The sequence below is a fragment of the Ceratotherium simum genome, chromosome 26 (genome assembly GCF_057802395.1).
Source record: "Ceratotherium simum simum isolate JZ-2026a chromosome 26, ASM5780239v1, whole genome shotgun sequence".
In the NCBI taxonomy this organism is placed as follows: domain Eukaryota; kingdom Metazoa; phylum Chordata; class Mammalia; order Perissodactyla; family Rhinocerotidae; genus Ceratotherium; species Ceratotherium simum.
This window is the reverse complement of record NC_141925.1, coordinates 38,345,494-38,360,601: the sequence shown is the minus strand read 5'-3', so window position 1 is coordinate 38,360,601 and position 15,108 is coordinate 38,345,494. Positions and strand designations below refer to the sequence as shown.

The window sequence follows — 15,108 nt, the reverse complement described above, 5'->3', positions numbered from 1 at the left end:
TTGGATTCAGCCTGTTGGGATGACTGGCAGAGCAACAAAGAGAAAAGGAAGGAGTAACTGGCTCTTTGTCCACTTTACAGTGTAAAAGCCAAACTGGAACAATTCTGACCCTCTTGCATTTGTCCCCAGGTTTGTCATGTAGCGTAAAAGGAATGCAAATCTGACCCCAGATTTGTCATGTAGCATAGAAGGAATGCAATTCTCTTGGTTCACCATGTACAATCCGTAGTTTATCTGCTGTCTGTTTTCCTGGAACATGGAGCGGCTGTATTTAACGATAATAGCAGGTGATACTTTAGACATAGTGGGGGAAAAAAACTGGACTTGGAGTCACCAGCTCTGGGTTCCAGTCCTGGATCTTTCTCTAAATAGTTGAAGCTTGGACAAATCATGTAATTTCTCCATTCCTTAGTATCTCATCTGTCAATTCTTTTCATTCCTTTGGGCTTCAGCTTTTCATAAGTAGTTATATATATAAGTTATATATACATATACACAAATAGTTGTATAATGTTTTCATATATTTTATCTTATGTGAGACTCATAACAACCCTGAAAAGTAGATGAGGCAAAAATGGTCATCAATTTCCAAGTAAAGAAACTGGAGCTCATGAGGTTATCCAAATTGTCCTGCATCTTTTGTAAGTGGTAGAGCAGAGACTCGGGTACAAATCTTGATGTATTAATTATCTACATAACAAATTTCCCTAAAATTTAACAACTTAAAAAAATAGAACTTATCACTGCATACAGTTTCTGTGGGCCAAGAATCTGGAGACAGCTTAGCTGGTGGTTCTGGCTCAAAGCCTCTCATGAGGTTGCATTCAAGCTTCTGCTGGAACTGCAGTCTCATCTGAAGGCTCAACTAGGGGAGGATATGCTTCTAAATTCACTATGTGGTAGGTAGCAGGTTTCAGTTCCTCCATGGCTGTTGGCTGGAGACTTCAGTTCCCCATGACATCAGCCTTTCTGTAGACTGCCTGAATCTCCTGACCACAAGGCAGCTCACTTCTCCCAGAAGAAGTGATCTGAGCGAGTGCATGGGAGAGAAATAGAGTGCCCAAAACAGAAGCCATAGTCCTTTAGAACCTAATCTCAGAAGTGAGATACCATCACTCCTGCCGTATGCTGTTGGTTACACAGACCAATTATGGTAGAGTGTAGGAGGGGCTACACAGGGTGTGAAAACTAGGGGACAGGGGTCATTGGGAGCCGCCTTAGAGGCTGACTATCATGCTCTGCCACTCTACTATATGTTCACATTTTAAAAGACATCATTTAGATGATAGCCTAGGGTCAGTGAGGTCTCAGCAAATAAATAGAGGTAAACAAGAACCATATGGAAATTTTAGAACTGAAAAATACAATAACAAAACTTTATTGGATGGGCTCAACAGCAGAATGGAGGACACAGAGGAAAGAATCAGTGAACTTGAAGATAGAACAATAGAAAGAAGCAATTAAACATCTAGATCCAACCACTAATTTACAGGAAATACAGAAGACAGAGAAAAATGTTAAACTACGCTTCAGAGATACAAACAGCAAGATCCAGACTGAGAAACTCGGCAGAGCAAACAACTCAGTTTTTTCATCTAATAAATTCCAATTAAAAGATTGCACATTGGGGGAACCTAAAAATTGAGAAAGACTTAAAAGACATATCAAGCAGCCAGAAAGTGTGGACCTGACTTGTATTCTGATTGCAGCAAACGTAAAAATAAAAGCACATATGACATGAGACAATTGGAGACTTGAACATTCAATGGAGTTTTGATATTAAAGAATTGTTCTTTTTTTAGATTTAATAATCATATTAAGGTTATATTAATTTAAAATGTCCTTACCTTTCAGAGATATGTGCTGAATGATTACAGATGAAATGATGGTTGGAATTTGTTTCTAAGTAATATGGGACAAGGGAAGTGGAAGAGAGAGAGAGATGGCAGAACTGTCAACGTGATGAAGGCTGGTGGGGCTAGTGATAGTCCATGGGGGTTATTATACTATTCTGTTTTTTTTTTTTCTTGTGAATATTTGAAGTTCTCCATCATTGAAAGTTAAAAAGAAAAAAGAAGCCATTATATCCTCTTACTCCACAAAGCTGATCATATGGCCCTTCCCCATCCTAGCAGTAAACAAAGTTTGTTTTTCAATTGGGTAAAAAATGTGTCTGCACTGGAAAACACTGGGAAGGTTGAAAGCAGGTTTATCATGCTGAATGCAGGGGGATTAAGTAAATTACATAGGGAATGGTGAGCCCTCCTCATCCCCACATCCCACTGGGTGAATGGGATGCTTCCAGCTAGGTGTATATCCTCCAGGCAAGAGATTAGAAGATCCTTCTCTGGGAAATCTGACCATCCCAAGAGGAAAGACCTAAAGACACTGACATTGTGGGTTCCACAAGGAAACAACCCGGCCAGATTACCCCAGGCACTCAGAGCTTCTGATCAGCTTTTTAGTACCTTACTCTTAAAGCGGCAGACCAAGAACTACCAAGAATCACCAGACATTTGAGGAAGGCCTCTGACATAATAGAGACAAAAACAAAAGGTGTTGGTGAGGGATTTGGAAGAAAAATCATGCAAAGAAAGGAAAATTAAATAAACAACAATCCTCTCATACTCGGGAAATAAGAGATGATATTGCTTCCATGATGGAAAAATAAGATGCTGTTTTAAAAAGTCCAAGAACAAAAAGGATTCTTGGAAATAAAAAATATGATAGTAGAATTGAACAACTCAACAGTAGGATTGGAAGAGGAAGTTGAGGAAATCTCCCACAAAGAAGAGCAAAATGACAAAGATAAAAAATAGAAAAGATGAGATTATATAAATCCTGAAGTCCACGAGCTTCAAAATCTGAAAAGAGGAGTTCCAGAAGTGCGGAAGGAAAAAATAGAGGAAAGAAAATTATCAAAGAAATAATTCAAGAGCATTTCTCAAAGCAGAAGAAAACTGGTTTCCAAATTTAAAGGATCCAATGAGTGGCCCAGAAAAATGGATGAAAGTTACCTATGTCAAAGCACATCATCATGAAATTTCAAAAGGCTGGTAAAAGAAAAGATCCTACAGATTTCCAGAGAGTAAAAACAAGTCACGTACTAAAGATCAAGAATCGGGTTTGTTTTCTTCTTCCTCGCCTGCCAGTCAAGAAACCTTTTATGACATCCATAGGGCACCCAGTCTGCTAATCTATTCACACAGATGTGTCTACACAAGAAATCTGAACAGTTGTCCAGAAAAATAAACCCAGGCTCTATTCTTAAATATGATCAGGCACAAGAAGAAAACCAGCATAATGAAAGAGAAAGACCAAGGCAAATGAACACAACTGTTCTCAGAAGAAACAGACATAATTCAGAGAAGCTAGGGAAATCACATAACTCCATACTCTCAACAGATTTGAGAAGATATTGCAGCCATGAATTGAGGATACTATGAAACAAGAATAATCTCAGAAATTAAAAAAAATATCAAAGAGTTAGAAGATACAGGTAAGGAAATATTTCAGAATATAGACCAGAAAATTACAAAGAGATGAAAAAGAAGAGACAGGATCACTGCAAGAGGCCCACCATTTGAGTAACTGGAGTTCTGAGAAAAGACAAAAGAGAAAACACAGGGAAAGATATTCTCGAAGAAAATTTATGAGAATTGAAGGAAGTGAGTCTCTAGGCTGAAGGACGCCCTGAAGGCCAGGCAGAATAAATGAAAAAAAGATGAATACCTACATTTAATGCTGTGAAATTTCAGAACACCAAGAATAAACAGAAGAACCTAAAAATTTCCAGAAAGAAAAAAATAAGTTACCTACAATAGAATGAGATCAGGCTAACATCAGATTTCTCTTTGGGGACACTGAATGCTAGAGGATAATGGAATAATGCCTTCAAAGTTCTGAAGGAAAGTTATTTAGAACCTAGAATTCTATAGGTATAAGGCATACAATCATATATTAATCATATTTAATAATAATATATTTTCAGATATAAACTCAGAAGGATTACCTTTCAAATACTTTCTAGGTAAGCTACTTGAGAATGTACTCTGTGAAAAAAAGGATGAAAACAATCTACCCTCTGCCAAAATAAGAGAAAGGCATAAGATACAAGAAATGGTGGAATCAACCCAGAAGTCCAATGAAAAGCAATCCTAGGATAAGAGTTGGGCAGCAAACCTGGAAAGCTGTTTGTCCCATGTGAAAACAGAAAGGCAGGGAGCTCCAGGTAGAATGTCTTCAAACAAGAGGAATGAAATAGATCCAAATAATAGAGCGCCTAAGAAGCCAGGTGATGTTACCCACATGATGAAGAAAACATAAATCTGTTTCTTCCATCAGTAAGAAAGTAAAGCAATCAGAAACAACAGGGCAAAAATTGTGTAAGAAACTCATGGTCAGGTGTGAAGCAAACCAAAATGTGGTGTGATTTTGGTCTTGATTCTGAAATCATTAACTCATGGAACCAACAGACAAAACAGGGAAGTTAACTCTCCATGCTGAAGAGAATGTGAATGTCATCTTTGGTATTGTCAAAGTTCAGCCGACAAAAGATGAAAGTGGGAATGTAGAAGAGAAGTGGAACAGAAAGTAGGGGGTACCAATATCTTCCCCTTACGTGGAGGGGATCACGAGTCACAGGCTGATAGAAGAGCAAACACGGGTTTAAAAAATTACTTAAAAGTACAAATAGAAGAACTGAAAATAGTAACTACAAAAGTGGAGGGAGGAGGAGGGAAGTGTTAGCTACCTAACTCCTCCCCTTTCATAATGGGGAGCCAACAGATGATGTCTTAAATTGGTGAATCAAGAAACACCAGTGTCTCTATATTATTATTTGTGAGAATATTATATATCTGGTAGTGTACGTATAGAAAAAGATTCCAGGAGACTATTCACCAAACTGCTCACTTCTGGCTGGGAGATAGAATAGAAGGGAGTCCGAAGTTAGTCATTGGTAGTTTTTTAGTAATAATTAAAAATAAAAAACCTCAACAACATTAGAGTTGTGTAATCTCGTGGTGTATTGCATGCATGTGGATTTGAGTCCTCCATGCCTGGAGCACGACTACGTACAATGAAAGGTGAGAGATGACTGAGAGATGACTAGGGAGTTACGAGTAATGAAAAGGCTTTTCATTGTGTGAGCTTCTCTCCTCCAAAGTAAACACCCTTTCACTCAGTTTGGGTGAATCATAAACGGCAAAATATTCCATATCCCCGTGCTTCTCTTGGAGAAATGTGATTGTTTAGAAAACCCTTATAGTCGTTCTTTTTTTGGGGGGGGGGTCATAGCATTTAACAATTATTAAAAATTATGAGAACTTTTATTATAGATAAAGTTCTGGTCACTACCTGCACATTCAATTGAGTAAATATATGAAGGAAACCAAAATCTCTCTCTGGCAGCTGGTGGGTTTAGATACAAACATCCCTCAATTAAGAACAATCATTATATGACACTTCTACAAAGTATTTTCACAGACATCATCTTCCATACCAGTAATGCTCATAATAACAGTATGATGTTGGTAATAAATCTATTTTATAGATGAAGAAATAGAAGCTCAGAGATTTTAGGGAATCACCCATGATCACACGGCCAGCAAGTAGGGGAGCATTTAAGCCCACTCTGCTGATGCCAAATCCACCTAGGTTGTATCCCTAACATGGAGATTGTGGGGGAATTCATTGCTCTGGGGTTTATCTTGGTTCTTATATGCCTTGGGTTTCTAGTTCTCGATGCATTTTAAGGGAAGGAAACTCTGACGATTGTTAAACACTTCATGGCATGTCTCTAGTTTTGAGGGAAGGTGGGGAAAGTAATGTTTGTATGATCAAGAAATCAGAATCCACAGGAGGCTTGAAAGTGATTTTTATGGGACTTCTCTACAAGGATTGCCAAGGAGTATACCCACCCTAATAACGCTGGTATACTGCAGACATGGGCTTTCTCTTTGCCCATGGCCATAAATCTGGCTTCCTAACTACAGGTACTCCTCTTGTATCAAAACTCCAAGAATTTTCTAATCTGAGTGACCTAGGGTCAAGGTGGCAGCTCTTTCTTTTGAACTTCCAGGCTAATTCTTCCCAATAAGAAGAGAAATAGCTCTTTGGCAAAACAACCTAGGGCTACCCAAATACTAATGTTCCAGGCACCTGGCAGGTTCATACCTTTCCTAAATCATTCATTGTTGGCACCAATCCCCTGACACCCCTTTTCCCTTCCACTTATCTAGGACTCATTCTGCAAAGGATTGCATTCGGGGAGTGAAAACTCCTTCAGGGGAAGGATGAGTTAGCCCAATGCGTTCCATGAAACATCTTTAATGATACTTAGTCCCACCCTTTTTCCAAGGGAAGCATTCTTCTAAGACCAGCCCATTATTATCAAAATATTCCATTCAGATGCATTGTGGTTCATTTAGGATAACAACTAACATTCAAGTCTCTTAATTGTCATCAATGAGTTGAGAATCCAACCATAATCCATAAATTCAGCTGTAGTAAGCACAGTCTTTGCAGCTAGTACTTTCCTTAGTGAAAATAAAACTGTTTTCCCATTTGATTCCAAAGACTCTCACTTATTAAAGAGAAGCATGGCAGCCCTGTCCTGTGCTCGGTTAAGACAGCACAGGCTTTGCTCTCTGAGCAAAGTGCGACATCTAAATTGATCATACCTCCAAGTGACAACCTAAGATGAAAACTCACAGCAGAAATAAATGTGTCTTGTCGAGAAAGCTGCTCAAGCCTTTTCTTTTTTTCTTCTTTCTTTTTTTTATTGAAGTAACATCGGTTTATAACATATAAATTTCAGGTGTACACTGTTATATTTCGACTTCTGTATATACTACATCGTGTTCACCAAAAGTGTAGTTGCCGTCCATCACCATACACGTGTTCCTTTACTCCTTTGGCCCTCCCCCAATCACTTCCCCTCTGGTAACCACCAATCTGTTCTCTGTATCTGTGTTTATCTTCTACATATAAATGAAATCATACAGTAATTGTCTTTCTCCATCTGACTTACTTCATCAAGTCTTTTAAAAAGCAAAGGTTTGGCGCTGTCTTATGAGAAACAAAGTTACCAACCACACAACCCAAGTATATGTAAATTGGTGATGCTCCTGAATTAATCACAGCTAATTTTTGAACCTCTTTAGAAACTGGCTGCTTAAGATACGTGGCAAAAACCTTCAGCAAGCAAGTCACCTTCCACATGCATCCAGGTGAGGCAGCTAAATGCACTTATACCAGTATCCACAAGAAAGGGAAGCCTTCAGTCTGGCTCTTCTGCCTCACTTGTACATTGTTCTGATGATTTGCTTATGTGATGGTCTCCACTACTAGATGTGAACCACAAAATGCAGGGACCATACTCAATTGACCTTTTAAAATTCCTTGCCAAACAATCTGATTCAAAAAGGGCAAAAGACTTGAATAGATATTTCTCCAAAGATATACAAATGGTCAAAAAGCACATGAGAAGATGCTAAATGTCATTAGTCATCAGGGAAATGCAAATCAAAACCACAGTGAGATACTACTTCACAGCCACTGTGTCGGCTACTATCAAAAACCAGAAAATAGGGGCCCACCCGGTGGCTTAGCAGTGAAGTGCACGCGCTCCGCTACTGGTGGCCCGGGTTCGGATCAGGGCATGCACCGACCCACCACTTCTCCCGCCATGCTGAGGCCGAGTCCCACAGACAGCAACTAGAAGGATGTGCAACTATGACATACAACTATCTAGTGGGGCTTTGGGGAAGAAAAAAAAAAAGGAGGAGGATTGGCAATAGATGGTAGCTCAGAGCCAGTCTTCCTCAGCAAAAAGAGGAGGATTAGCACGGATGTTAGCTCAGGGCTGATCTCCTTCACAAAAAAACAAAAACAAAAACAAAAAAACCCAGAAAATAACAAGTGACGACAAGGATGTGGAGAAATTGGAACCCTTGTAGGAAGGAATGTAAAATGGTGTAGCCACTAGGGAAAACAATATGGTGGTTCCTCAAAAATTAAAAATAGAATTACCATATGATCCAGCAATTCCACTTCTGGGTATACACCTGAAAGAATTGAAAGTAGGGTCTCGAAGAGCTATTTGTACACCCATGTTCATAGCATTATTAACAGTAGCTAAAAGCTGGAAGCAACCCAAGTGTCCATTGACAGAAGAATGGATAAGCAAAGTGTAGTCTATCCATACAATGGAATATTATTCAGACTTAAAAAGGAAGGAAATTCTGACACATGCTACAACATGGATGAACCTTGAGGACATGAAGCTAAGGGAAATAAGCCAGACACAAAAGACAGATATTGTATGGTTCCACTTATATGAGGTACTTAGAGTAGTCAAATTCACAGAGACAGAAAGTAGGATGGAGGTTGCCAGGGGCTGGGGAAAGGGAGGAATGGAGAGTTAGTGTTTAATAGGGACAGAGTTTCAGTTTTAGAAATGAAAAGAGTCCTGGAGGTTGATGGTGGTGATGGTAGCACAACATTATGAATGTATCTAATACCACTGAACTGTATACTTAAAAATGGTTAGATGGTAAATTTTGTGTTATGTGTATTTTGCCACAATAAAAAAAATCAGAAAAAAACCCCCTGGTAGCTCATATCCAAACTATATAAAGCATGCCTAGAAATCAGTAAGAAAGACAGACAATCCCATAGAAAAATGGACCAAAGAAACCCCAAAACCTTGAACATGCACTTCACTTAAAGGATTCCAAATAGCCAAAGTAATACCCTAAAAAAGTAAATCAGGAAATGCAATTTAATATAGTGTTCATATTAGTCAAAATGCGATTTAAAATAATGTTCATATTAGTCCGAAATTGGAACAATATGGATGTCCATGAATGGATAAATAAATTGAAGTATAGTCAAACAATAGAATACTACACAAACAATGAAAATAAATGAACTATGTCCACAACACAATAATATGGATGAATCTTGAAAATAATGTTTAGTAAAAAAAAAAAAAAAAATGCAAAATAGTACATACTCTATGGTTCCATGGTTCCATTTATAGAAAGTTCAAAAACAGGCAAAAGAAAACTGTATGCTTAGGGATTCATACTTAACTGATAAAACTATGAATAAAAGCAAAGAAATGATTACACTTTAAGAGTGATCAGGGCCGGCCCCATGGCTTAGCGGTTAAGTGCGCGCGCTCCGCTGCTGGCAGCCCAGGTTCGGATCCCTGGCGCGCACCGACGCACCGCTTCTCCGGCCATGCTGAGGCTGCGTCCTACATACAGCAACTAGAAGGATGTGCAGCTATGACACACAACTATCTACTGGGGCTTTGGGGGGAAAAAATAAACAAGAGTGGTCAGGTCACCCTTGGACAGGGCTGGGAGATATGGGGATCAGGAGGGTGAATGCAGGTGTCTTCTGGGTCTGGCAATGTTCTATTTCTTTACCTAGTAGTGACTACATAGGAGTTTCACTTTTCTGTAAGTGTGTCATATTTCACAATAAAAATGTTTTTAATAGCAAAAAAAAAAAAAACATTCCTGCACATGAGCACATTGCCTGGTACACCGAAGGTTCTTAATAAATGTTTGCTTAATATTCTACAGTATAATAAAGAGGGAAAGTGAACTAATATCATAAATTGGTGCATACAAATGACAAATCGTGTATTCTAAAATATGGTTGCTGGGGAAAAAAAAGGAACTCTTAAAGCTATTCTGTGGCCTAAACCTCCTTCATCCAGGGAGATCCTGGGCAGATAGAGGATTGATGCAAGCTTGCGAGATGGACAGATGGACAGTGTCGGCTTTCAGCATGCCACAGTGCTGTGACAAGCCCCGAAAAAGGGATGAACCTGCATTTGAAATAGCTATCCTCGAAAATCTTTATCTCGTTCATTAGGCAAGAACGGAAGCTAATAATTATATAGCATCCCTCTCTCACACAAACCAGAACCCCAAATTAACTTAATTTGTTTATATTAATGCCTTTAAATAATGAGGTACAGCTCCCACCCCTTTCTTGGTACGAGGGGAATCTTTGTCACATTCATCTGCACTCGTTTCTATTTTTGCACAATCAGGGTAAGATTAGAGCCTCGGCAGATCTCAGCAGAAAGATGAGTTTGATTTAAACAGAGCAGAATGCACAGAGCAATGATTTGGTTACTGGTCCAGCACATCTGTTGGACTGGGGAATTGGGTCACCTCCTTGCTGGCAGAAACTGGTTGTATTTGCCACAGATGGGCACTTACTACAGCTCTTTTTTGATAATTAATGCAAGAGTGTGTGATTCATGAATTTTCCAGTTTGTTTTAAATCACAGACTTCAGCCTTTCCTCTCATTAGGCTGCCTCCTTCTTCGCATTTGAGTCAGTGTGTGCTTGGGGAATCAAAAACCAAACTCTGAATTATTGGTATCAGTTTAATCAAATTATAGGAAATGTTAATCTGCTGCCCTCCTTCCCCTGTCACGTTCCTGAGGCAGACATTAGCCATTTGGAGGCTGTTCAGTTCTCTTCCTGTTAGGGAGAAAGCCCTACTGCGTGCAGTTTGGGCAGGAGGCAGTGCCCCAGTTCCACTACAAAAGTAAAAGGGGCTTCATCTTTCCTTCTCCCTGTCCCCAGGCAGCCAATTGGGAACTCCTTCTGGAGCTTACAATCTTGAAATGTAAGGATAGACGGCATTAAGTCCTAGGGGAGCAGGGGCCGAGTCCTGGCCATACTATTTCCGATAAAAGAATCTGCTCCTTGGCTGTTCAGATATGTTGATCACTACCCATTGTCTAGCATAAAACCTAGCAAGGATTCTGTGAGCCCCTGAAGTTCTTCTTCTTTTTTTTTTTTTTTTTAAAGATTTTATTTATTTATTTTTCCCCCCAAAGCCCCAGTAGATAGTTGTGTGTCATAGCTGCATACCTTCGAGTTGCTGTATGTGGGACTCGGCCTCAGGATGGACGGAGAAGTGGTGCCTCGGTGCGCGCCCGGGATCCGAACCCGGGCCACTAGCATCGGAGCGCGTGCACTTAACCACCAAGCCACGGGGCCGGCCCTGAAATTCTTCTAATATATCCCATTTTTGCTTAAGTTATCAAGAGTTGTTTTTAACATTCAGGCCAGAATACCTTTGTTTTGGATTCTGCACATCACTGTTCTCTTCCTTTTTAGGCCAATAGAAAGGTAACTGGATGCCTTTCACAGAGGTTCTCAAACACAAGCCTATGTCAGAGTCACCCAGAGGGCTTATTCACACAGACTGTTGGGCCCACCTCCTGAGTTTCTGATGTAGTAAGTCCAGAGTGGTGCCTGAGAATTTGCATTTCTAACAGTCCCCAGGTGACCCTGCTGCTCTAGTAACCACACTTTTCAGAATCACTGGCCTAGAAGATAGTAGAGCTTCCTCCAACCCTGGCCAAAAACTAGCAAAAATATTTAGCCAATAAGCAATGACTCAGGGTTTTACTTGGGATTTCCTTTAGTTTGTTGATTTCCCTGGTTATTGTGGCTTATGTATTACAGATGAGATCCAACAAATTTGGAGAATTTTTTATCTTATTTTCTGGACCAATAACAAACACAAAATCTTGAAGGAGTAGTAGACCAGAGGCCTGGACATCTCCTTTGTTTATTTACCATAAAATTGTCATGTCTGCATTTTTAACATTGAGCTATCATATTCTTAATAGTGCCTTAATTACTTTTATTAGGATAATAAATTCGATTGTTTAAAACACTGCTCATCTAAGTGGGAACTACTCTATAAACAAAGTTACATTTTTAATAAATAATAGCAGTTCAATACTTTTCTCATTTTCACTGATGACCTTAGCTGTGTCTGGACATAGACTGTGGGGTTCAACTAGGATCCTTAAAGAAAGACTTTAGAATTATTTTTCTAGAATTGTCCCTAATTACCTGGATGCATATATTTCAAGAAATAATATATATCTCAAATAACTCCACAGCCATAAAACACAACAACTACACACCTGCCAGGATGGCTAAAAGGAAAAATAGTGACAACACCAAATGCTGGCAAGCATGCTCAGAAACATTGCTGGTAGGAAAGTAAAATGCTAGAGCTACTTTGGAAAATAGTTTGGCAGTGTCTTATAAAACTAAACATGCAATTTCCAATATGACTCAGCAATTGCACTCTTGGGCACTTATCCCAGAGAAATGAAAACTTATGTTCACATAAAAACCTGTACAGAAATGTTCACAGTAGTTTATTTGTAATAGCCCAAAACTGGAGTTAGCCCAGGTGTCCTTCAAACAAATTGTGATACATCAATACCATGAAATACACAGTAATAAAAAAGGGTGAGCTACTGATACAGTAACAACTTGGATGACTCTCCAGGGAATTACGCTGAGTGAAAAAAACCTATCCCAAAAGATTACATTCTGTATGATTCCATTTATGTACCATTTTTGGACTGACATTTTAGAAATGGAGGACAGATTAGCGGTTGCCAGGTGTTGGGGGTGGGGCAAAAGGTGTGGTTATAAAAGAGCAACAGGAGGGATCCGTGTGGTGTTGGAACTGTTCAACTGACTGGGGTGGTGAATACCTGAACCAACACAGGTGTTAAAACTGTATAGAATTTAGTAAACGCACACAAATCAGTATGACATTGTATCAATGTCAGTATCCTAGTTGTGATATTATACTACAGGTTTGCAAAATGTTACCATTGAAGGAAAGTGAGCAAAGCGTGCAAGGGATCTCTCTGCATTATTTCTTACAACTGCATGTGAATCTACAATTACCTCAATAAAAATTTCAATTAAAAAAACCAAGTAATAAATTCTACCAAAGATAATAATATAGTAAGACGTGCATACTGGTAATATTAAGTTTAGGTTGTAATTCAGAGGAAGATCCTAAAGGCTTCTGGGCATAAAAGAATAAATAAATGTACTAATTAATCACAATTTTGTACATTGACTGTTTAAAAAACTTGATGTTCAGGTGAAAAGCAAAGGAAGCCTAGATTCTAGATGTAGAAAAGACCTTAAGGGCTAATCTGATCCGGCCACTGGCCTCAGAGGCACCAGCTCAGGTTAGCAATGTGCTCTCAAGAGGTATTTGTGATAGCTGTCCACTCCTACCAGAGAGCCTCTGCACAATATCCCAAACTTTTCCCTAGGGGAATAGCACTAGTAGGTTTTGGAGCAAAGACTAGCACATGCATTTTACATGTACTAATAAGAACTATCATTTACCAAGTGTCTGCTGTGTTACACTGCTCAACCTACAACCATGAGTTAATTTAAACCTTGCGCTAACTTGGGGTGAGAGACATTATTACCTCCATTTTACAGACGAGCACAATGAGGCTTGAAGAATTTAACTAACTTGCTCTGGCACCAGCTGGTGATGTGGCGGACACAGGGTAGAGTGCGGGTCAGAGCTGCCCTCTTTTCAGCATAGCACTGCCTTCAAAAGGGGCACTACTCTGCTGGCTCCTGAACAAATACATAGGGTATAGTCCCAATGTTATTTGCTTGATCATTTCCTTTAGATTAGGGGTTCTTATTCTAGGGGCTACAGGACCTTATAGGATCCGTAAATTGGTTTCAGATCATGAATCCACGGAAAGCAGATGCAAAATTTGGTATGTATTTGCATATATGCATTTTTCTGGGGAAAGGGTCCATTGTTTCCATCAGATTCTCCAAAGAGGTCTGGGACTCAAAAACAGGTTAAGAACTACTGCAGTCAGATCCAAAGAGAGATTTTTTTCCACTGGAAAACGTGTTAAATGCCCAATAACACTGACACAAGGAAGTGATACATTTGGGAGAAATAAAATCAGCTGCCAGGTCCTGTGTAGAAAGCGGGGTCAAAACTGCTCTTTGTAAAGTCATTGCAAAGACGATACTTGAAGAGATTCAACGAATTTCATCTCCGTGTCTGCAGAGTTGTTTGAAATTTCCCATCTATTTGTTCCAGATATCTTGAGAAGACAGTATTTTTGACAAATCTGATACATGATGAAAGAGATATCAACGTAAACCTTAAGTTCAATACAAGGGCTTGCCCCCAGCCTTAGAACAAAATAGTGCCTTACAATTCTTAAGTGGGCAAATATCTTTTTATTATCTTGATCAACTTTTAATGGAATAAGATGTAAGGAGAGAAGATACACCAGCTATGTGGTTACACTTACACTGAAAACAGTGCTGGAAAATACATTCATTTTCATGCCTTTGCATACACTGTTCCCTCTGTCTGGAATGCCCTTCCCCATCTCTTTGCTCAACAAACTTGAACACTGCCTTTAAGCCCTAGATCAAGCTCTTCTGTGACTCTTGAGATCTCCCCATTTCTCTCTTCCCATTAGCCCTCCTCCTATCTCCATCACTGTGTCATTGACAGTTGTTCATGTCTGTTTCATCCAGTCAACTGCAGCTGTGAAACGCTGTAGTTGTGAAACGCTGTAGCCGTGATTTATTTTGTGTTCCTTGTCCCTAGTCACATAGTAGGCGGCTGATTGCTGATGAATAAAACACTAGCTTCCATTTAGGAAGATCCTCCTTGTAGACACTATTAGGTGTATCTAGTTAAATGACAACAGCAATTAGTTGTTAATAAGTAAACGAAATGCCTTTCAGTAACATCCAGGAGTGACCTCCTGATTGGGCGTTGAGGAAACAATCCAGAAAAGGAAGGCCCAGACATTTAGGCAGGTATGAAAACAATGAAGTTAAGAAATGAAAGGTTTTTAGGTCAGAAACAGCTGGGGCTCAGAACAGGGGCCAGCACTCAGGTAAGCAGAGAGAGAGATGTTTAGTCTGCTTTAGAGAGACTTCTTGAATATGGGAATAAATAGGAGGGAGCAGTGCTGACTGGACTGAAAGAAGAATGTGGAATCTTTGGGGGTGAAAGATTCTAAACGGATTTATTCAGACCCAGCGACTCACTCTCAGTGACAGTCGCCTACAAAGAGAAACAGAGCTAGATTCTGGATCTACTGCTCTGTTGCTTAAACATAGCTTGTATTCCTGGATATTTCACTAGAATCATTGCAAGTCTGAGCTGCAAGGGGCCATAGAAATGACCTAGGCCTGTCCTTTTATGTAAATGATTGAGGCTCCAAGAGGCAGCCTT

The 15,108-nt window shown here is 39.5% G+C and overlaps 1 protein-coding gene across 1 annotated transcript in view; it reads left to right on the top strand.

The window, feature by feature from the left end:
* The first annotated feature begins 574 nt into the window (after positions 1-574).
* SMURF1 (SMAD specific E3 ubiquitin protein ligase 1) overlaps positions 575-15,108 on the top strand; it is a 127,453-nt gene continuing 112,919 nt past the window's right edge. Inside the window, exon 1 of the mRNA XM_087449237.1 lies at positions 575-592. Coding sequence (XP_087305363.1) covers positions 575-592 — 18 coding nt within the window. The remainder of the gene's footprint in view (positions 593-15,108) is intronic.